The 21,960-nt window shown below is 41.8% G+C and overlaps 1 protein-coding gene across 2 annotated transcripts in view; it reads left to right on the top strand.

Moving 5' to 3' along the window:
- Positions 1–21,960, top strand: part of atrnl1a (attractin-like 1a) — a 191,881-nt gene that overhangs the window by 114,905 nt on the left and 55,016 nt on the right. For both annotated transcript variants that reach the window (XM_046401866.1, XM_046401865.1), the window contains one exon: positions 3,315–3,393. In XM_046401866.1, coding sequence (XP_046257822.1) covers positions 3,315–3,393 — 79 coding nt within the window. The remainder of the gene's footprint in view (positions 1–3,314; positions 3,394–21,960) is intronic.

Here is a 21,960-nt window from a genome sequence, read left to right as displayed (position 1 = left end):
TTTAAACTTGTCAGTCACCGTATCTTTTCCTTCAAGGACGCAGTATGTCTGGACCTGTTCCCTGTTTGGCTGTTTTGGCTCAAGTTTATTCACACTAACCCAAAATCACCTGTTTGTTTCAGCAAGCTTTACGCTGTGAGTCACCCGACATGTTGTCTTCAGACTTTCAACTAAGATGAAGAAAAAAATCCCCCCTCACACACAAACACACGCACAAAATATTACTTTAATAAAAGATGTGAGAAATCTCAAGATTATCTGTCATTCAGTCATTGTAAATCCAAACACAAAGTAGTGAAAACAGGCAGGATTTCTCTCCCAAAGCAGACAGACATGCATCAGACAGAAGCAGCAGTAAAGAGAATGGAAGTAAACAATAAGGAACTAAAAAGCAGTAGAATACCAGAGAAAACCAGCCAAGAACTACAAAATATAAAGAATTATGCAAGAAAAGACAAGTAGTCTAGCAAGTTCCCACCAGTTATTTATATTTTATTTTTTTTGTTTTATGAAATTCCTTAGAAGTCATTATGAGAAATACATAATTACACTAACATGAAGTGCAGAGTAAAAGAGGATCCAGCCTAGACTCTGTCTGCCCAGATCCTACTAAATTTATCATCATCTGGATGGGACAGATGTTCACATTGTAGAGGAAATAAAAAGTAAACTCATTAGCACAACTAGCAGAGAGGCACACATCCGGAAGACATTCACTTTGGTCTGAGTTTTAGTCACCGCATTTCATCAAACCAAAATCAGCCTTGTGGACAATGATTCCACAGAGGGAAAAGACAATGTGAAACTGATTCAGGGTCTGCAGACTGAAAGTCTGAAGAGTGCAATTCTGGGAAGCATCCCTGAGTGGGACAGCAAACGGTTTATTAGGATGTTTAGATATGTAAAGTAGCCATCTGGTTCACAGGCAAATTTCACTTCACTTAACTCACATGCTTCTCATTTGGTGAGACGGAAACGCAAAGGTAAGAAGAAAAAAAGTTAGGAAAAGACACAAGAGATAAAAGTTTAAATGTTGAAAACATTACAGGAAGCGAAGCCACAGGATTGGAGGCCCGTCTCTACACAGAGAGCTGATTTGCTGCTTATTCAGATGGAAAGCTGTTTCCGATTGTGTGCTATCTGTGGCTCATGTTCAGCGAATAGCTTATTGATTTTTCGCTCTGCCCGCCGGGGTTCAGATGTTTTACTGTGTTCTCCTGCGTCTGTGTGTTATGTATGCACTGTGCTTTTGGATTTTGTTTGTTTAAGCCAAGCCAACGTCACTTAAAAGATCAGGAACACAACCTCACACACAATCACGAACACACTCTCACAGACTCGTTCTCAGCCACCTCCCGTTTGTTTAATCAGTTCGATTGCTTATTACCTGTGGCAGAATGGTCTTAAACTCAAACCTATCAAGAGGCTCAGTGGAGTGTTAACAAACCCACAGGACACTCGCAGCCTCCCTTCCTTCCCTGTCTCCCTAATGTCTCAGTAATAGCAACAATTAGCCACTCTGCTTCATTGGTTAGATGGCTAAGCATGGGCCCTGTGGCCCTTTAACAGCAAGTTAAGGTAATTCAGTCTGAGTGGGGAATCTTGGGCCTGATTGGAATTGAGTCCAAGCCAGTGAAGGGTTTAGAAGGTATGTTTGGTGGACAGAAAATCATTGTGGGGGAAGTTATTAAGGGTATTTACGTTTAGTGTAATTGTTCTGGGGAATATTCAGTGTACTGGGTGGGTCCGGCCATATCTGATATCTGGCCCATTGAGTCCATGAACAAGCTACACGCTAATGCAACAGCAGCTCAAGCAAATGGAAGTACCAGAACCAGACACTGCATTGTTAAGTGTTTCCCAACAGACACAATTAAACAATTTCAGAAACAAGTAATAGTGAAATTAGGAAGAAACAAGAATTTGATGCATAAACGAAGCTTGGCTGCCAATTATACTCCCTCAAGACACAAAGGGAAAGGCGGTCTGATTTTAGAGTTTAAGGTTATGGTCAGTCATGGTAAAGGTCATCAGTTGAATCACCTCTCTGAGGTGCACACGTCCAACTTGTCAGGGCATTTTCACGTCTGCTGGATGAAAACTTATGACATTATCTTGAAAAAAGTCCTGAAACTGGAAGGTTTTCATCCAGCAGCAGCAATGAGCATCTTGTCCTCATCACCAGAGGGGATTTTCCTGGTTGCGATGAGTCTGAAAGCCGCTGAGAGGTCGGCTGTGGACTGAAGGGGCCGTGACTGCAGCCTCTTCAGCAGACTGGGCTGAAAATGTCACGCTCATTACAGCCCTAATACCCTTTACAACGCTGTCATCGTCACAGAGACACAGGAGGACACATCTCCCACACACACACACACACACAAAGACAGATGAAGAGGAGGATTGTTTCAGAGCTGCTGTCCTCAGCAGTTTCTCAGGGACTTCCTGTTGTTAAGTCTTTGGGTACGCTTGTTTTGAGTTCTTGTTAGAAGTTCTGGTTGAGAAGAGGAGCTTTGTGTTTGGCCAGATAACTTCGCCCTCCAGACATTGAACTTTGAGGCTGTGTGTGGTTTGTGTGTACATGAGACCTTGTTCTTTGTTCTCTGAGCATCATGTTGCTCGTTGACCCCTTGCTGCCCTTTTGCCGTCCTGAAATCCCCAGCTGCCTGTGGTCACTGCGGTTTTATGTCTTGCCACCAAATTCCCAAGAATTCCTGTTTCCTTTGTCGTCTTTATTTTCCAAAAAGTAGAGCTTGAGGGTAGTAAATTAGTGTGAAGATACTGCTCGATGGTTTTATTGTAGCTGTTTTTTTTTCCCTCTCGTTTTTGCACTTGAAGGGGTTTTTAAAGGACAACTACACACTACTAAGAGTATGATATAAACTGTTATGTGAGTAATGCAGATAAGGGACCCTGAGTAGTGTTAAATTTCCCAGTAAAGGCACAAGCAACAACTTTGATCATTTTCATAAGCTCTCTTAAATAACAAAAAAAGCTCACAAAATCTCAAGAAATGACAAATTTTTGTGCCTATTGTTCATGTTAAACAAGAAAATAAAACTGTATTCTTTCACGGAACTAAGAGGAGCCTAAGCGCTCATTGTAAAACAGACTGTCCCCGTCTGCCATGATTTCTTGTCTCTTCTTCTTCTCCTTGTCTAAACTCTGTTAGGCACCTCACCTCTGTAATGTATCCCCTGTCATCAAACTGGCTTCCGCTGGTCTCACTGAATATGTCTTTTGTTCATGCACTGCCAAGGGATTATTGATTTCTGATCGCTTGATTGACCAATCCTGCGTCCCTCTCCTCTCTCCAGCTGTTTCCTGTCTCTCTTACTGGTTGCTGCTGTGGTTTGGAAAATCAAACAGACCTGCTGGGCCTCACGACGTAGAGAGGTAGGACACATCATCATCATCATCATCAGCTTGTGTATGTAATGAGCGTCTTCACGTATGTCCGTGTGTGTGCACAGTACGATTTTATTTACATGTTGTCAAGCTGTTTGTGTCCTTCACTGTGTTGCACATAAGCTGGGAGATGCAGCTGCCAAATCGAAGTACAAACACTGACACATCCCCCCAGCCCACCCACAGTAGTGAAGGGTGGGTTAATGTCACCGGTCCTCAAAAAAAAAAAAAAAAAATCATCTCTCCGCTTAACGAGCGTCGCCGTGACGATAAACAAGGCCATCCCCTTTAATTAGTGCTCGTCATGAACCAATTAACTCAGACGAAGTGACGCTAAACGAACTGGAATGGAGTGATATATCACTTAAAGCCTCAACAGATGCTGCCTCATTTCATGTTTACTCCTGACCCCTCCCATACATGCACAATTTACATCCAAATCAATTCGCCAGCTCCAACCTATTTTCTTCTCAGTAATAACCCACAGTCCCGGTCTCACTTGTTTCATATTTTTATGCCTTATTTTTTATATAGTGTGTTGTGTTTGAGTCATCAGGGAGGAATCAGTGATGCTTATGAGCTGCAACCATAATAGTCTGTTTTTATTGGTGTAATCCGCACATGCTCCACAGGGAGCTATTGTGCTTAAATACACTTGTTGGTTTCTGTCTTCCCCTCCTCCTGCCACTGCTGCCGCTCTGACATTATGCAGAAAACCCTGCTGCTTCTTGGGCAAATTAAGTGGTGTTGATCGTTGACGTTGATAATATGATATGTTACTTTTATGGTCTCTCTCTCTCTTGAAGATTTCGCTTCAATTAGGAGACCTCATAATGTGCTTAGCTGGTGGAAAGTTTTCTGCTCTCGCTGAGAAGTTGATGCCACTTTTTTGTCACTGTGACTTGCAGATAAAACAGATTTACTTTGACTTACTTTTATCTGTATTGTATGTTCCCACAAATTCAGATGATTTTGTTCTGTTGTGAAACTGCAGATTCTAACACTTTTTGGGGACCAAAGAATAATTTAATACAGGGGGAAACAAAACATTGAAAACTGAACTAATGAGGCTGATATAAAGGTTGTGTATGCACATATTTGTGTTTGCATCCTCTTTCTGCATCTGAACACTGTTTTGGCATGTTCTTTGTATTTGTGCGTAATGTGAACATTACGGGTTGCATGTTCGCACTGGAGTGACTGACACCTGCATGACTAGCAGAGAGTTTCTCTTGCCTTGTTTTCCCCAGTGTGAGGAGCAGCCAGCTGCTGTCAGGCCGGCTGACACTGGGCTACATTATTAATGGGATCCAGGCTCGTATCACAGCAGAACCGCAATGCTGCGTTTACTACACTGTTGGTTTATTTACCCAGACTTCCTGCTCTTTCTCCAGCTCCCTCCCTCTTTCATCCTGAGGGCCCTTTAGATAACAGAGGATCTAATAAATGGAAACTCTGCCTTTGAGGGAGAAATCATCATTGTAGGAACTCTGGCAATTAAACTTCACTTTCTTCCCATCATCATCTGCAGTTAATGTCCTATTTGGAATGAAATTGGTCACTTTTTTCATCACATAATTAATTCATCGAGACTGGCACAAAGGAAGCAAATGGAATGCCCTCAAAGCCTGATCTTTCACTTTAAGGCAGTTCAAACATGCTGAATAAAGAGAAAAGGAAAAAAAAATGTAATAGATTTTACTGAGTAATGGCACTCAGCCAACCTTAGAGGGAGACCATGACATTTCAAAAATGTGATTAGTTCATTTTCTTCACCAGTCAGTTGTTACACTACAGGAAACTCTTTCTACATTTGTCCTTTTAGCTCCCCTAAAAATGTCATCACTGAATACAACTGCTGTCACCAAGTGAGCCACAATGCAAACTGTGTTAACGAGTCAAGTGTCAGCACAGAAGCCATTTGACTGAAACAGAAACACTGCCTGTTCCAGGAAACAAGCACACCAAATGTTCAAAATGTCAGATTTTTCTCCTTGAAAAATGTCATTGCATCTGTTGTTTATATTCACGCAACCATTGCTTCCGGCTGCATGGGAATTAAAACTCAGTTTTACGTCCTCGATTCCAAAATATTTGGGTTGTTGTGTAAATCATAAATAAAAACAGAACACAATAATTTACAAACGAACTGTATCGACGACAGTTTGACACCGGGCTCCTGAGCCCACCTAATGATATCCATTATACATTCATGTGTTTCACAAAGTGGTGAACCTCAGCCCCTCCGTATTAACGACTGAGCATTTCGAGGACCGAAAGGCCATTTTCCTGGTTAAGTGTATGAACTTGGGGGAGGAGGTCGGTGAATTGTTTAATATAAATTGGGTGACTTGGACTGATCCAAACAAACACTGGTTTGATTAAACCGAAGAAGGTGACATTTCCTCAACTGCTGTTTTCATTGTACTTTTCCTGGAAAACCTCCAGACCTCCAGTTACCGCGGTATCACTTGTGACAGAACATACAAAAGCCTTTTATTTTCCACCTTTGTTGCCTTCTTGTAACTTTGTCACTGGTCACAGCGAGCTCTGCAGGCTCTCGCCTCACTTCTCCTGCATCACCGAGCGAGAAATGAACAATGCTAATCAATAGAGGCGAATGCTGTGTTTTCATCATCTGCTTCTGTTGACGTATCTAATGCTGAGCTGATTATTACAGAGATAAACTGCAGTTGTCAGGCATCTCAGGGGCTCGTCAGAGAGGTGGTCAATACACCCGCAATACCTAATGCACAAATATTGTTATTGCAATATGGAGGAGCAGCTATTACTGATCAGCTTGTGTGTTCAAACCGGCATTGTGTGCGGCTTTTCTTCTGTTGCTCCAAATATAGCAGCACAACATATTGCTTTTTAATCTCTACATTGAAAAGATTTCCCATATTTAACAAATCACAAAACAGCTTGGATTTTATTCAGATGTTACTGCCAGCGAAAGGGGCTCTGCAACGGTTTCGTCACTGGTCTGTTGACACCTTTGCACTTCTTTTTGTCAAGTGGGAGATCTTAGAATTAACTCTATGAATAAAATCTATGAGGCTGACATTAACTATGAGGCTTAATTATAAGAGTGAAATTCAATTTTGCTTCATCATTTAGTCTGACATAAACTGTGGTGTGGTTGGGAGGTGGGATTATTTTCCTTTACCCTGGCAGCAGTGAGGAGTTGTTAGCATGAGCTGACACAGAAGCTGCAGTAGCAAAACTTTAAGTTTTTCCAGCCGTTAACAGCCAGCCTGGAATATGGCATGTGGCATATCGAGATGTTAGCTAAACAGCATGATTATTGAACAAGAGTTCCTTGGGCTGATCACAATACGCACTAAAAATTCTGAAATTCTGTTGCGGTTTCATCGGCTGTATGGGTGGCCGGTCTCAGCCGATTTTGCAGGTGAAGAAGCCGGATGTGGAGCACTTGGAGCTACATGTCTGTGGTGCTGAAGCCAGCTGGATGTACTGTCAGATCCTCTTATAGTAGCGAACAAAAAAGTCAAGAGCTGAAGCTCTGGTGGGCATTCCCTCATGCCATCTGCAAGTTCCCACCAAAACTTGCGACATCTGTGGCAACGTGCTGTGTGATAATTGTGCCCATTTTTGTGTGATCTTGAACTGTGATCAACCCAAGGCTCACCTGTGAACTAATCATGCTGTCTGAGGTGTCATATCCATTGTGTCAGGCTGTAATAATAGAAAATAAAGTAGCTCTTTCTAGAAATGTATCATCTGCTCACTGCTCCCCTCTGCTCCCCTGAGAGCCGGTCTAGTGGGGAACCACAGCAGAAGGTGAAAATGGGATCTCTTCACTGTTAATTATGGATCACAACCAGCCACAAGACTACAGAGAAAACTGGGTATTAATAGAACCACAGTCTTATGTTAATTGCTTTTTCCTCACACTCTCTCTTTTTTTTTTACAACCAACAATCATTTTTGGATATGAGATCAAACAATCAAAAGCTACTTTGAAATTCTAATGCTGATGCGCAGAAACAAGCTGCGCAAGATGTCTCTGGTTTTCCCCAATGGGGCTGCCCCTCTGAAAACTGTATGTGTGTGAGAGTGGGTGTGTGTGTGTGTGCTGTGGTTGCATATTGAAATCTACCGCAGCTTCTACAGTAGCGGTACTGTTGCCTGGCGGCTGGATAAATAAGTCAAAAGACAAATGAAAAGCCAGACAGACAGACAGCCAGAGGAGCAGATTCACGTCCTCTCTCTTCCAGATACATTATTCATCCTTCTCCTCCTGCCTACCTTGAATCTGACATACCACATATGCACATATACATTAACTAATTGGTCCTGTCAGTCCAGGACGAAGTCTCGGTTTAGAAATCTGTAGACCTTCACTGTCTAAGCAGCATTTTGTTTTCCTCTGTTTAACCTCTGGTCCCACTGTCTCACCTGTAAAGTACACTATGTAGAAAACAGTATCCAGACACACCTCTTTATGGGGCTGTTTTTCAGGGTTTGGGCTCGGCCCCTGACTTCCAGTGAAGGGAAATCTTAATGCTTCAGCATACCAAGACATTTTGGACAATGCTATGCTTCCAGCTTTGTGGCAACAGTTTGTTGAAGGCCCTTTTCTATTCCAGCATGACTGTGCCCCAGTGCACAAAGCAAAGCTCCATAAAGACATGGTTGGATGAGTTTGGTGTGGAAGAACTTGACTGGCCCACACAGAGCCCTGACCTCAACCCCATCCAACACCTTTGGGATGAACTGGAACGGAGATTGTGAGCCAGGCCTTTTGGTCCAACATCAGTGTGTGACCTCACAAATGCTCTGCTGCATGAATGGGCAACAATTCCCACAATGAGTGAGATGTCATTAAAGTCCCTGTCTGTGTAATGGTCAACTGTCCCAGTACTTCTGTATAGTGTACTTGTTATGCAGCAGAATGGCCCCTGTCATTGTCATGCTGCCATTTAACTATATTGTCTGATTATTGCTGTAACTTCAGCCAGTCAAGCTGGGCCTAATTTTAACTTCCACGGTTTATACACTTTATCTTAACCATTGGCAATATATCACATTGCAAACCCATTATATTATCTGTGTAAAAGCCTTAATTTTTAAAGCAGAAGTATGAAGTGGTTTCAAATGGAAATAGACCACTGACAACATCAGGCTTTTAAAATGTCCTTACAGGAAGACAAACATCCAGTGTGAAACATTTAAGTCAAGTCAAATGTATTTTTAAAAATGTAAACCAGAAAACCACCATGACAAAATATGACTGTTACTTCATAGTCAATCATTTGAATTCATAAGCAACACTTTAAGATGTCTACCTTGTTCTTCTTATTCGCTGCCTCACAGATGAAGAACAAAATAAAACCTCTGTTCACTTCCAATCCGTCTGTCCCTCTATAAAATACTGGTTTGTTTATTCGTTTGCTTGCTGGAGCATCTCTTAGATTCACATCATGGCCAGATGTTGCCACACTTCCTCACTGACTTGTGAACACTTCAGCAGACTTCAGCCTCGACCTGCTGAAGGCTCAGACGGCTTCACTCTGAGCAGATTATTCTGATGTGATCGTTACTGTTGGCTGACAGCCCCTCCTGACCTCTGCTGTCCTCACTGCTATTACAGCAGCTCCCTCTCTCACATTAATTTTCTTAAATTAGATGTTTGCACTCCTCTTGCATGAGGCAATTAACATATTGTGTCATTGTTTTTCCAGCCACTAAAGAATTACACTCCGAGATACTCTACTCTGAATTACAGCAGGGTGAGATGTTGCAGCATAATGAAGAGAGCTTGATTAAAATTTAAGTTTTGAGGCTGTTTTGTTTGTTTCGGACTTGTCAGCGCCGAACTGCATCCAATAAGCAGGGTTATGGAGCTAATTATGCTGCTCTAAGTGGTTTCCTGAGGTCTCTTACAGTCTAATTTCAAATGCCAGATGATGAGTAAAGATGCTTGAGTTAATTTCAATAAAAGATTATGTCAGAATGATGGCATTAGTGAACCAAAAGCCATTTTTTAAGACTGGACATAGTTACAAAAAGCAAAAGAAGCTTTTTATTTTCATAATAAATGCTTTTCCTTCCTGAATTCTGCAGAGGTGATGCCTCATGCTCTGATTGCTCAGTCCTTGGCTGCCACACGCTCTGATCTGCAGCTGGAGAGATTAACACATCTGGACCAGCCAATGCCAAACCACTGTGTGTGTGTGTGTGTGTGTGTGTGTTTGGATGCTGTACTGTACATGTGAGTCTTTGTGTGTCCCTTATTCATTAATCGAGATTAGTAGAAAAAGTTTAATATGGACAAGCATGGCAGGACGTCTGTGTTTGGCCACTGTGCAAATAAATCAAAGGGACCAGACAGGAACACACACATGCACACACACAGAGCAACAAGCCAACATGCTGTCTGTGCTCTCACCTCTGACCACACAAACTGGTCTCCTCTGCAGTCACATTAACAAGCTGGCTGACCTGCCACTGTACAAACAAATGCTGTGAACATTAGTGATGGATGTGTCTCTCCTCCTATTAACATGTCCAACTGGAGGGACATTATACAAGTAGCAGCCTGCTAGCTAGCATTAGCTGAATGTTTTGTTTGAGTATTAGATGTTTTGATGTACTGTAACGGTGGCTGGTTTATTCTGTCTCCATCTCAAGTGAGCAGTTTTTGAGGGCACTCAGTCAGCGCTCTGCCAAACAGAATAACATCCTGACATTTTCAGTTCTGAGATGTTGGAGAAACGCTTGACCTTTTCAATGTTATTCTTCTAAACAGCTCCCTGATCATCAAGTGCTCCACTGTGTGGCCTTTTTCAAAAAAAGAGGAGGAAGAGGAGTTAACACCAAATAGCTTGACTCATACTGTGTGTCCAAAGGCTCAGATTTAGTTGAACTGGAAACTATCAAATGCCCTTTAGCCTGTACTCCCTCTGGCAACCTGTGCAAGATGCACCTGCTGAGTGCACGTTAGTAAGCAGATTCCAGAGCATGGCTGTAGACTCTTACTCGTGTTACTGTAGCTTATCTGTGACTGCACTGACATGGCAGCTTTATGTTTTCATGATTATTAACCTTTTTTTTTTCCTTGGGAAACATTCCAGCTCATTTCTTATCCTGAAAAGTCCCAATGTGAGACTGCACATCAAACATCAGATGAGGAAAGAGAGTAAACATGTTCATCCAGAAATTAGAGAGGAAAAACATTTTTCCAATGTCTGAAGTAGAGCATATAGTTTGAATTCATGTACAGGGATCAGTTTCTGGTGATAAGTTCAAATGAGATCACAACCAAAGTAAGATATTAATGTTGTGCAAAGTTTGTTTGAGGCCTGGAGCTGCTCCCCAAAGCAAAACTGCAAAAATAATTTGACTGGAGGAACGAAAGCATTAATATGCTTTAAAATGATGATTTTATGTAGATGAATGTAGAAAAAAGTAAAATCAAATGATCATGATCACTTAAGCAGAACACACGCACAGAATGAAGAATTCAAAAAGCATTGCAAGATTTAGATTTTGCATAAACCTTCTTTCTAAACTTGTATGCAAACCAGTTTTCTCTGTCTTTAACTGTACTGTATGTGTTTCATAGAAAGTATCCTGGGACACCACACAGTGTCAGTGTTTACAGTATTTTGTGTGACAGACATGATTAACAGGCGTGAAAACTCTCTCTTTCAAGTTCTGTTTACCCGCTCGTTGAGAGTCCAAAATTTAAAAACAGGAGATAGGGTAAATGTTAATGATGCTTCGCTGCTATCAGCGTGGCCCAGGTGACTGCTGCCACCATCACAGATCCAGATTAGCTTGAAGGTGCCAGCGTTCAGAGAGGAATTCAGCAGCACTGCCACCAGCAAACTTCAAAAGCACCCAAATGAGGGAGACAGGAGGGGCTCTGGTTGTGGAGGGAGGAGTGAGGAGGGAGAGAGCGAAGGGGGGGTTTGTGAGGGACACAGCAAGGACATCTCCCCAGAGCCATATGGTGGTTGAGACGGTTTTATACGGTTGTGTTTGTCTGTCTGTTCCGTTTAGGATTTTTACCGGGAAGCGCCGCGGGCCAGCCGTCTGTAATAATATATCTCCCTCCGTCCCTCCCCTCCTGTTTTACTACCCTCAGCCATCTCTCTTTCTGTTTTTCTGTCCCTTTGTTTCTGCTGCTATCCCAGAAATCTGCTCGCGGTTGTCACTGTGACTGATGGCCAGTGTTGACTCAAGATGGTAGTCGGGCTTTTATTAATAACTCCACACCTGAACCTGGTGTGACTCCGGGACCTTTACTCCACTGGCTGTTTGTTTGCCTTTGCATGTCCACAGACAAACAATTCATATCAGAATCACTGTGTGCGTGTTTTTGTATTTCATTCCTGAAAATATCGTTTGGAAATGATATTTTTTGACACTTTAACCAAACATATTGTAAGAATGTTGCACAACGTATCATTAATAGTTTGGAACAGTTACAATGGTCAGCTTTGTTTTTGACTTTACAAATAAAGAAGTCAGGTGACGTATAAAGGGTGACAAAGTTGGAGGCAGTTGGGGCAGATGGAAGGTCAAACACACCCAGATACTGTTGTTTGTGACTTATTTTAACTTGCGTAACATATTTAAGTAGCATCACCTATGTAACTTAATGTACTCATTTTAACCCAAACCATGATCACTTCCTAAACACAACCAAGTAGATTTTGTGACCAAACTGAACAAACTGCAACTGTTTCACCACACAACGATGACGGTCGGGTAATAAACAATCCTGTCTTCTATACGATATGTTAAACTGTGCTAATCTTCCTGCCACATCTGGTGACTGAAGTCAGCACAGAGGTTATCAATATTTAATTAACACCTTGTTCTCCCCTAACCTTAACTTCTTATTTGAGATGCCCGATGGCAGTGAGTGTAACTTCTCTTAGCCTCACATCATCATAGCTGACATTGTGCTCCCCATGTAGAAAATCTCGCAGGGATCAAAGCAAACCACCGAAGAATGTTTTGAATTTAAATTGTGTAGATGCTGTGGGTGCAGCGGAGCCCAGAGTCTTTAAGCTCCATCCCTGCACACAGGGCCGCTGTGGGAGTGGGAGTTCCGGGATGCGATGCTAAACATATCTTTGTACTAACATAATCCTTGTCCTATCATAAGCCAGTGGACAATGATGATTCTAATCCCGCTCTAAGAAGCTTTTCATAAACTGGAGGTGCGCACACACACACACACACACACACACACACACACACACACACACACACAGTGGTGCTTCTGCAGAACTTTGAATACGCACAGTGGATGAGAGCCGTGACATCCATCTTCCTAAAGGCTGGATCGAGATGGTAAAATGATTGTAGGCTTTCAGCAGGTGAGTGAAATACTAAACGAGCTTTAAGTGCCTGACTTTTAGGGGGAAATGTTTAAAACTGTATTTGTTTACTTGGGAAGTTTGATTCCAAATTCAAAATATTCTCAATAAAGACCAACATCAATTTGATTTTAAAATAAGACATTTAACATATTAGGCACTCAGGGTTTATTCCTTCTTCATTCTTAGTGACTCCCTTTTGTGCAAAAAGTCACATTTCACACAGATGCGTATATTTTTTTGTACATTTTGTGTTCGTCTGTGTTAATAAGAAAATTAATTCAAGCGCATCAGCAAACGTGTTGATGCTTCTTCTAAGATTCATTCATGGAAGGCTTCTGAATGTATTATTACTTGGTGTGTTTTAAGGCATTCAAGAATATGTTGAAATCTTGAGGTTTAGCAGCAGCAGTTAACACATCAGGCGAGGGTCAACACTTTCACGCGGCTTTTAGAAGATGAGTGTCTGGAAAATCAGCACTTACTGAGAAAATATGGTTCAGCATCGCTTTGTTAAGTTGATTTCAATGCTGAAGATTCCAGGAAAAAAGAAATAGCAGTTATTTCCTGTGATCTGATTAATTTCTCTAGTAAAGATGACGCAGGAAGTCAGACCTCTCACAGCACACATTCTCACATCTTTAAGTCAATCAAGTCCAAGTTTTAGAGTTCAAATGCTAAACTTGTCTCACTTTGCTACACACTCCACAGGTGTTACAGACTAAAGCAGAAAAACAGAAATATGGATGTATTTCTTCTACATTTTAGTGCAAAGCCAATACTTGATCATATTTAGCTTTTAGAAAACATTCCTCACTTTTCATACAGAGCCCGGGTTAACATATCTACATTAGCTACACAAAACACACTCCCTCCCTCTCTGCCATTTCACTTTAATGAACTTTTTACAGACATCTAATGTTACAAAGCAGACATGCTGCTGATTCCTTAAGTGCAAAACAATCTCAGTCCAATTAGCTGCTGAAGTGTAGCTGCTGTTGCTGCTGCTGCTGCGATGCTGATGTGTTTGAGAAGCAGATTAAAGTGAATCTCAGCTGAACCAAACTTCATTTCACATACCTGAACAAATATCAGGCTGAATATCAGGGAACTGTGCTGCTTTTGAACGAGTGCAAGCCAAATTGCTTGTGGGGATTAAATGAGAGACTGTTCACACACAAAACAATAATGAGGTACGTCCACGGAGAGAACAGTTTGCACTACACACTCAGTGAAGCCTGTGTGTGAATTCTCCTACCGGTGCGACTGACTTTAAACTGTTTGTTATCTTAAGGGTCTGAATTCAGACTAACAAATTATCCCATCTTTACTTCAGCCATTCACAATTCTAACTGGGATTTTGAAATGAAAGTTATATTTACAGGAGAAGCCTTACTTAATGGTATTTTGTAAATCCATTCTTAAGTTAATGAACCGCTTCACCTTTTAAAGAGAGGACAGTCTGTGGATTACTTTGAGTGAGTGAGTGAGTCAGGAAAGTGGCTTTGCTGTTTGCTGTTTTTTAAATGCAATTCTTTGGTGACATGTAGTTCCGTCCTATTCAACAGAAGGCAGACATCTTAAGAAGAATATTAAAACATAATAATAAGGGAGACAGAGAGGGCTCTTCCATCTAAAGTTAATGGACAAGAGATCACCACGCTGCTCGTCTCTCCTTCAGCTGTAAACCACAAACAACACCTATGACAACAAGCACCTGGCTGCACAGACCTGCACACATACAGTACAGGTACGCATCACCACACACACTCCATACGAGGCGCCCTGAGAGACTCCACTGCTGGAAAGACAATTATTGTCTCTAATTGGAGAATCTTTGAGCAGAGTGCTTCATCTTTTGCTCTCCTTCACACTTTTCCACAGCACTTCTCAGTTCCTGTGTCATTTCTAACTTTAGCCACACAGCAGCTACAAAAGAACACACAGTCTGAACACGTAGGAGCACAGAACAGGTGCGTTAACACCTACGGTCAGAATGCCACAAGCTGTAAAAACCAGACGCTGAAGTAGAAGTTCAGTCATTTTTCAGAACAACCACAGGATGTTGTGGTTGGCTGTGACTTCACTGCCTGACACAAACTCTTGTGCTTCTTCTGTTGTGACGGCATTTTCAGGAATGTGTTTGACAATCAGTAGATGCTCCTTTCCTCGACGTTCTCATGTCGTAAGGACTTGAGTTCTTTGCCCTCAGTGTATGAATGTGTGAATGTAGCGCGTGCTTTAAGTGCACTTCTAACCACCGAAGTGTAAACATGATGGGTCAGATCTGGAAAACAAAAACGCATTTATTATGCAAACACCTTCATTTACAAGGAAGGGTTTCGTATGTATGATTAAATAGATTCATCCTGATTGGCTGAGCACATCAAGACACATTTCAAACTGCAGAAGCTTATTAATTAACAGATAAAATCTTTGTGACCTGTGACCAATGACTCATGACCTGAGCCATCGGCTGCTGAAAACTGAACCCGAGCTAAGTTTGAGGAAGGTTTTGCTGAACTCGTGATCAGATCCTGTCAGAGTACAGTCTTCTTTCTTCCCCGGCTCAGCTGTAATGGGACAGGGCCTCTCTCCATCTGAGTGATTGGTTCAGTAATGTAGGCAGAGTGCTGTGGTGGCAGGGTAATTGGCCGTGATTTAAAAACCCTCTGATGGTTTAAGTGGGAATGCAGTTTGGCAAATTAATGGTTCTTAATCGAACATGTGTGAATGGTTTAATATGGCGGAAAAAGACTCCACTGAGGGCTTTAATGGCGAGCAGAGACACTTCGGACTCTTATTTAAACCAAAATGACTAATAGTTGATACTAGATTAAAGTACCAACTGAACAACTGAGGTTAGTCTGTTTTTCGTTTGTTTTTATTTCAAATAATAATTTGTCATCCTCTGTGATGTCAGCTTCCATAAGCCTGTCAACCATCAAATCCATGCTTCAGTTGTTACTGAGGTAATGTGAGGCAGTGCGCACCATCCTGCCTCCTTTCTCAAGCATCCTTCAGCTGGGTGCTCACCTGCAGTATGCAGTCATTTAGCTGGTGTGGTTGAAAGATTTTGCATTCATTGTAGTTGCTCTGGCGGCATGGTGGTGCAGTGGTTAGCAGTGCCGCCTCATAGCAAGAGGGTTCCAGGTTCGAATCCCGGTCTGGGCCCTTCTATGTGGAGTTTGCATGTTCTCCCTGTGCCTGCGTGGGTTTTCTCCGGGTACTCCGGCTTCCTCCCACAATACCAAAAACATGCACATTAGGTTAATTGGCTACTCTAAATTGCCCCTAGGTGTGAGTGTGAGAGTGTGTGGTTGTTTGTCTTTGTGTGTTGGCCCTGCGATTGACTGGCGACCAGTCCAGGGTGAACCCCGCCTCTCGCCCGTAGTCAGCTGGGATAGGCTCCAGCTCCCCCGCGACCCTGACGGATAAGCGGTATAGAAAATGGATGGATGGATGTAGTTGCTCTTTTTTGCTTTTGCGTCTTTGATTACCTGAGAAAGTAATCGTGATTGTACTGTGAGGAGACAAACAAGTGAGGGACAGAAGCTCATGGTCACATGGTTCTGTCTCCTGTCCAGCTTCAGGGAAATTAGGCAGGTATGGAGGCTGACAGGTTGGTAGGAAGGAAACAATTGGACGGGCTTATTTTTTTCTTCTGTCAGAGCATTTGATTTATCGACTGCTGTCAGGATGTTGGGAGAATTTCAAGGAATATAACAAATAACAAATAAAATGCTTTGATGATTCAGTTCAAACCCCAGCGTTAGCTTTAACACCAGCAAGGCAAATGATTACAGTGTAAACATGTGGGTGTCTGCTGTCACAAGGGGCTGCTCTGCATATGTTGGCAAGTCTCAACAAGTGGAGTAGAGCTTCATCTGAGCTTGTATCAATAATCTTGATATCTGTAACAGCATATGACCTGCAGCTTGTTCGATCAGCCAGTTAAATTTGCTGATAGAATTTTTTTTTCTCTTTTGCAATAACTTCTGTTAAACAACCGCAATAAGCGCCAGAAAGGTTTTCATTTCTGTTTAATGGATGTTTTGTGATCTTTTCTCTCAGTCTCTCAACCAACAAAATCACAACAACTTTCTCTGTGTGAAATGGGGGAGGAATACAGAGAGATCGACCAGACTTCAGTCAAATACACATCATTTTAAAGGGAGCTTATGTACCGAATGACACATCAAACAGTGTGGACTTCAAGGTGTACGTTACAACTCTGCTATCGCAGTTTTGTTCAGCCATGTGCCTTGATGGACATAAGAAAATCAGACATACTTGGAGTGTTTTTGTCTTCTACTCTGTGTGTGTGTGTGTGTGTACGTGTGTGTGTGTGTGTGTGTGTGTGTGTGTGTGCATGGTTGTTTCTGCCTGCATGTGGAGATGAAGAGCAGATAAAGAGTGCAACTGTGCAGACTTGTGGAAAAGTCTCCAGGGGCGAAAAGCCACTACAATCAACCAAACGGAGATGACATTAACCCCCCATAGGGACATGGTGTGTGTGAGTGTGAGTGTGAGAGAGAGAGAGAGAGAGAGAGAGAGAGAGAGAGAGAGAGAGAGAGAGAGAGAGATCAAGTTAAACTGCTCTCATCTGTTGCTTTTTGCATCATTAATTTAAAAAAGAGTGGACTGTGTTTTTCCGTACACTGTGTGTTTGTGCATTTATTCCTGTGTGTGTGTGTGTGTGTGTGTGTGTGTGAGTGTGTGTTGGCGTCCAGTGTGTGTGTTGATGTATTTGATGGTGTTTTCAGACAAACGCTCTTTTAATCAAACACTTGAGTTTCTTCTTCCTTTAATTATGTGAGACTTAATGATGCATAGATCTTTGTCGTCTTCATTAAAACAAACGCTCTTCTCTCTCGCTCTCATTCGCTCTCTGAAGTTCAACTACTCAAACTTCGTCTAATAAAGAGGTGTTAACAAATAAAAAGAGGGGAAAAAAAACACAAAAGCGTCACTCTAACGTCATATTTTCAGAATTTGATAAAAAAATTATTATGTCCTGTATTCAGAGTTGTACTTTTCTTAAAGTAATCCAGTACAATAACAATAAAATGAATTCAGTTACTCACAGTGACTCTTAGTTTAGTTTTAACTTTTATGGAGAAAATGTCAAATTCCCAAGAATTTCCCAAGATTCCCAAGATTTTGATCAGATCAATTGAAGAAAAGAGGGGAGGAAACTAAAGTTAGTAAAGGTGAAAGGAAAAGAAATGACTTAAAGGCAGATCATGACAAGACAAAGAAATAAAAAGAAATGAATCTGACAACTGCAGTCATGATATAAATGATGAAAGTGAAGTTAAAAAAAAGTAAAGTTAGTAAGTAAATTTTCCTTTGAGCGTGTGGAAGGCAGAAAACAACTTTAACGGATTATTAGATGCATAAGATGACACTGAGTACAAACAGTAACATAAACACGAGACACATTAAAGTAACTTGGATGCAGTTTTCAAGTAGAAAAGATGTGTTGCATGGACTACAGGAGGTTAGAGGAAGGAGAGCAGGGAGGCGACACGAGGAAAAGCTGACGGCGAACGCGGACAGAAAGTCACAGAGTAATTGTGTGACAGAGAGGAAGTGTAGACAAGACTGCCTGCCAGCGTGATTAATGGGATGGTGAAACAGCTCAAACCTTTACATGGAGGAACCTCTTGGAGAAAGTTTATATTAAGGGTCGATAGTATTCAGCAACTTTTTAAACGCTTTAAAACGTTTATATCGCAGTGAAAAAAAGGTTTCCCAGCACTGTGACGGTCGGTTGTTCTTTAGCCTGTTTGAACCGGTGAAAGTCATTCATCATCCTGTTAAAACAGGCAATAAAGGAAGCAAATATCCGCCAGGATCACGCGGATTCTCCCCCTGCTATAATATTCAGGCTGTGGAGTGAAATGTGCACATCACAGAGCAAGGAGGACTTTTTCCCCCGAGTAATTCATTCTAAATCAAACACAAGTATTTTATCGTGTTCAATGAAATACCTGAACATGTTAAAAGTTGTCTCCCACTTTATTAAATGCATTTCATATGGCAACACTGACAAATGATTTTTAACTTCATTTGCTTCGTATGATAACTGAATCTAAGCATGAGGGACATTTTTTCTGCGAACATGATGCTCATTAGAGCTTATTTTGTTCTGTTTAATATCAGTAAACTGAGTTCACAACAAGCAGGTTTCATTGATGTTGCAGGATTTTCACGTGAAGAGGACTTGTGAGATTCGGTTTTAGCTTTAACTTCACAAGCGGACAGAAAAGAGCTTCACTCCAGCAGTCCGGGGTTGCACTTCCATTAAGATGAGAGATTTCAAACACACAGTCAAACACCCAAAACACTGAATCCTACATTTCCCATCATGCAGCTCAGTTGTGTCCCTGTTTGGCCTCCACGTCACCAGTCCATTCTCCCAGACTTGACATTGTTCCTCCAGAACCACATCAGACACGATCCAACTGTTGTCACATGACTGAATATCTGAAACATGATGAGTAAACTAACTTTTAAAATAAATAAATGAACACACCCCTCATTTATCCTTACTTCTGCTGATGAGGACATTCCCTCCGTCTTTCCTCCTCTGCCCATCCTCGTCTCTCTGCCTTTGTTACTTTCTCCAGCGTGACCCGTCTGTTAACAAGCGGCAGCCTCTCATTAAACAGCACTAATCTAACTTTTAATGAAGCTGTCGGCTGGAATTATCGGGCAGCAACACGCATTTGCACACACATTTGCACAAACACTCGAAGACGAAGTCCGAGATGGAAAATGTCTCATTAGTCTTATAGTTATTGTTGTGGTTGCTGTCAGCGGCGTTACTGTGGACACTATCTGACATCATTAAGTGGTGGGGTTGCTTTAGGTCGACCTCTCACTTGTGAAGCCGGGAAAGTTTTCAGATCTTTGAATGTTTGCTTTGTTTTCTCCAGCATGGAAACTTTTGAACAGGATCAATTCACAGTAAAAGATGAAGATTTTTATTTACTTGTAACTTTCTTTTTTTGAATCATTTCCTAAACATTTTAGATATTAGATGCTACTTCCTCTAGTGGAAATTATTTGATTGGAAACTGTTAAATCCATTGAGGCCAGCGGAAAAAATGTTTTGAAAATACACTGGCTGCTTGCAGGAAAAGCAGTTCTCATAGCTTTAAGGTTTTATGAGTAAGTCGGCGTCTGAGTGTGTATCAGCACACGCACAAAATTGCTCCAGAAATGCTGATTGTTGATTAGATCACTGATGCATGATTTGAGGCTTCTGATGAGGAGGCTTGACAAGAAGCTCTTTCACTGATTTGTTTTACACATTTTGGAAACTGAGCTACGTTTTCTATTTTCTCCTTCTTCTTCTTCTTCTTCTGTTTTTTGAAGCAGGCTCCACCGAATACTTTCTCACCAAGCGAATCCACCAGTTAGGTTCAGTAAATTGACCGCAGGAACAAAGCAAGAGCTGCGTATTCAGTTCATCCATTTGAGGCTTAACTTCCTAACAGCCAGTGTGTCTCACCTTAGAAACGGGATCCCTCATAGGATCACACATTCTGTTATTGTTAGCTTCATGTAAAACTGTTAAAATGCATTTTAAAAATCGTCACAGATCACGTTCACACGTGGATCAAACCACTTGGCGGTGTGACGCAGGGGGCATTTTACTTGCAAACTATTTTACTTTCTCAGCTCCCTGAACAACACCTGCGCACCCTGTCGATCCAGCTAAAGGTCAAAGGTAGACTCTGACTGACACTTGGACGCGTGTAAACTGCCGACCCCCTCCGTATCTCTGGGTCACGGCGACGCCGCCTCCTGGTCGGCTGACAGCAGCAGCAGCTGTCAGTACCGCGCTGCAGATGTAAATAACTGTCTGACATCACAAGTGCACAGTCACAGCTTAAACACAAATGCGCTCGTAGAGAAACACCTCCCACGGCACCTTGGGAAACTCTCCAACTTGTCAGCCATCTGTTGGTGTACATGGAGGAGACGGAGGGGAAGGCTGGTGAGAAAGAGAGGAAGATGGAGAGGAGGGAAAGAGGTGGGAAGGAAGCCTGTACAGCGCAGGTGGTAGGTCAGCCTGAGAGAGGGAAAATGAAAGAGGGGAAGAGAAAGTGAGAAAAAAGAAGAAGAGATGATCTGTATAGTCAGCACATCCTCTAAAACAAATGAGCATATTGTTAACTGAATGAGAGAAAAGCGATTCATATCGACAAGATTTATTAAAGATTAAATAGCAAAACTTCATTAGTTTTAATCAGTTATGTTGTTTAGTAATGAACTCCCAAAGCAAAATGTTACCTATAGAGTAGAGGATTTCATGGGTCCAACAATTTGTGCCCGAACCCTAAAATACCCAGAAATCTACTGGAATATAAGGGGGATCTGTCTATTATTTGAAAGCTGGGACCCGGACCCGAACCCGAACCCAAACCTGAACACGGCCAGGAGACGTAGACCCAATCAGCACCAATTTCAAAGTTATCATTAACTCACAAGTTGTTAAAACAAAACGCTGTGTCTTAGCTAATGCAGAAAACGTGGATCAGAACCCATCCCAGATCTTAGATGTACCCGTGAAGACATCAAATTATCAGCACATCAACTCCTAAATGAAATACTTTATTATCATAGCTTCACAAAACTCTTTTGATTTGATCTCTTTTCAGGATCGTCTCCCTGGTGCCTGATGATTGAAAATATATATCTGTTACTTTAGATCACTTGGCTGCTTCCTGCACCACCTTTTTTCAGTTGGTTTCCGCAGGACACCACCAAACCTCATCAGGACCAAAGAATAATAAAAGCTCCATTCAATACTCCAAAGACGATTATGTCTTTTGTGTGCTTTTCTCCTATATGAGCATGCATCCCGCAAGAGATGCAATTTTTGTGAATGATGAATATCTTATATAATGAATATCTTGTTTTTGGAATGAGGCTCATTCATTTCCACCTCCTGTCAGCGGAGTGAGTCAGGAACAGACTCTGATGTGTGCCTTCCAACAATCTGGTCCCCTGCTGTCTATTCATCTCTAGTAATTTCCTCACCTCACTAAGTTCATAATTATAAGTCTGTGCAGCCATTATTAGTGCTTCAAAACAAACAACAGAGCCCCTGCAGCTGAGAAGCCAGCCATGACAGCCTAAATACTGTTCCTTTCCTTTTATTAGCTGGCTTATTAACATT

Source organism: Scatophagus argus, chromosome 10, assembly GCF_020382885.2.
Source record: "Scatophagus argus isolate fScaArg1 chromosome 10, fScaArg1.pri, whole genome shotgun sequence".
NCBI classification, from domain to species: Eukaryota; Metazoa; Chordata; class Actinopteri; family Scatophagidae; genus Scatophagus; species Scatophagus argus.
The sequence above is the reverse complement of the archived record's forward strand: the minus strand, read 5'-3'. Positions and strand labels throughout refer to the sequence as shown.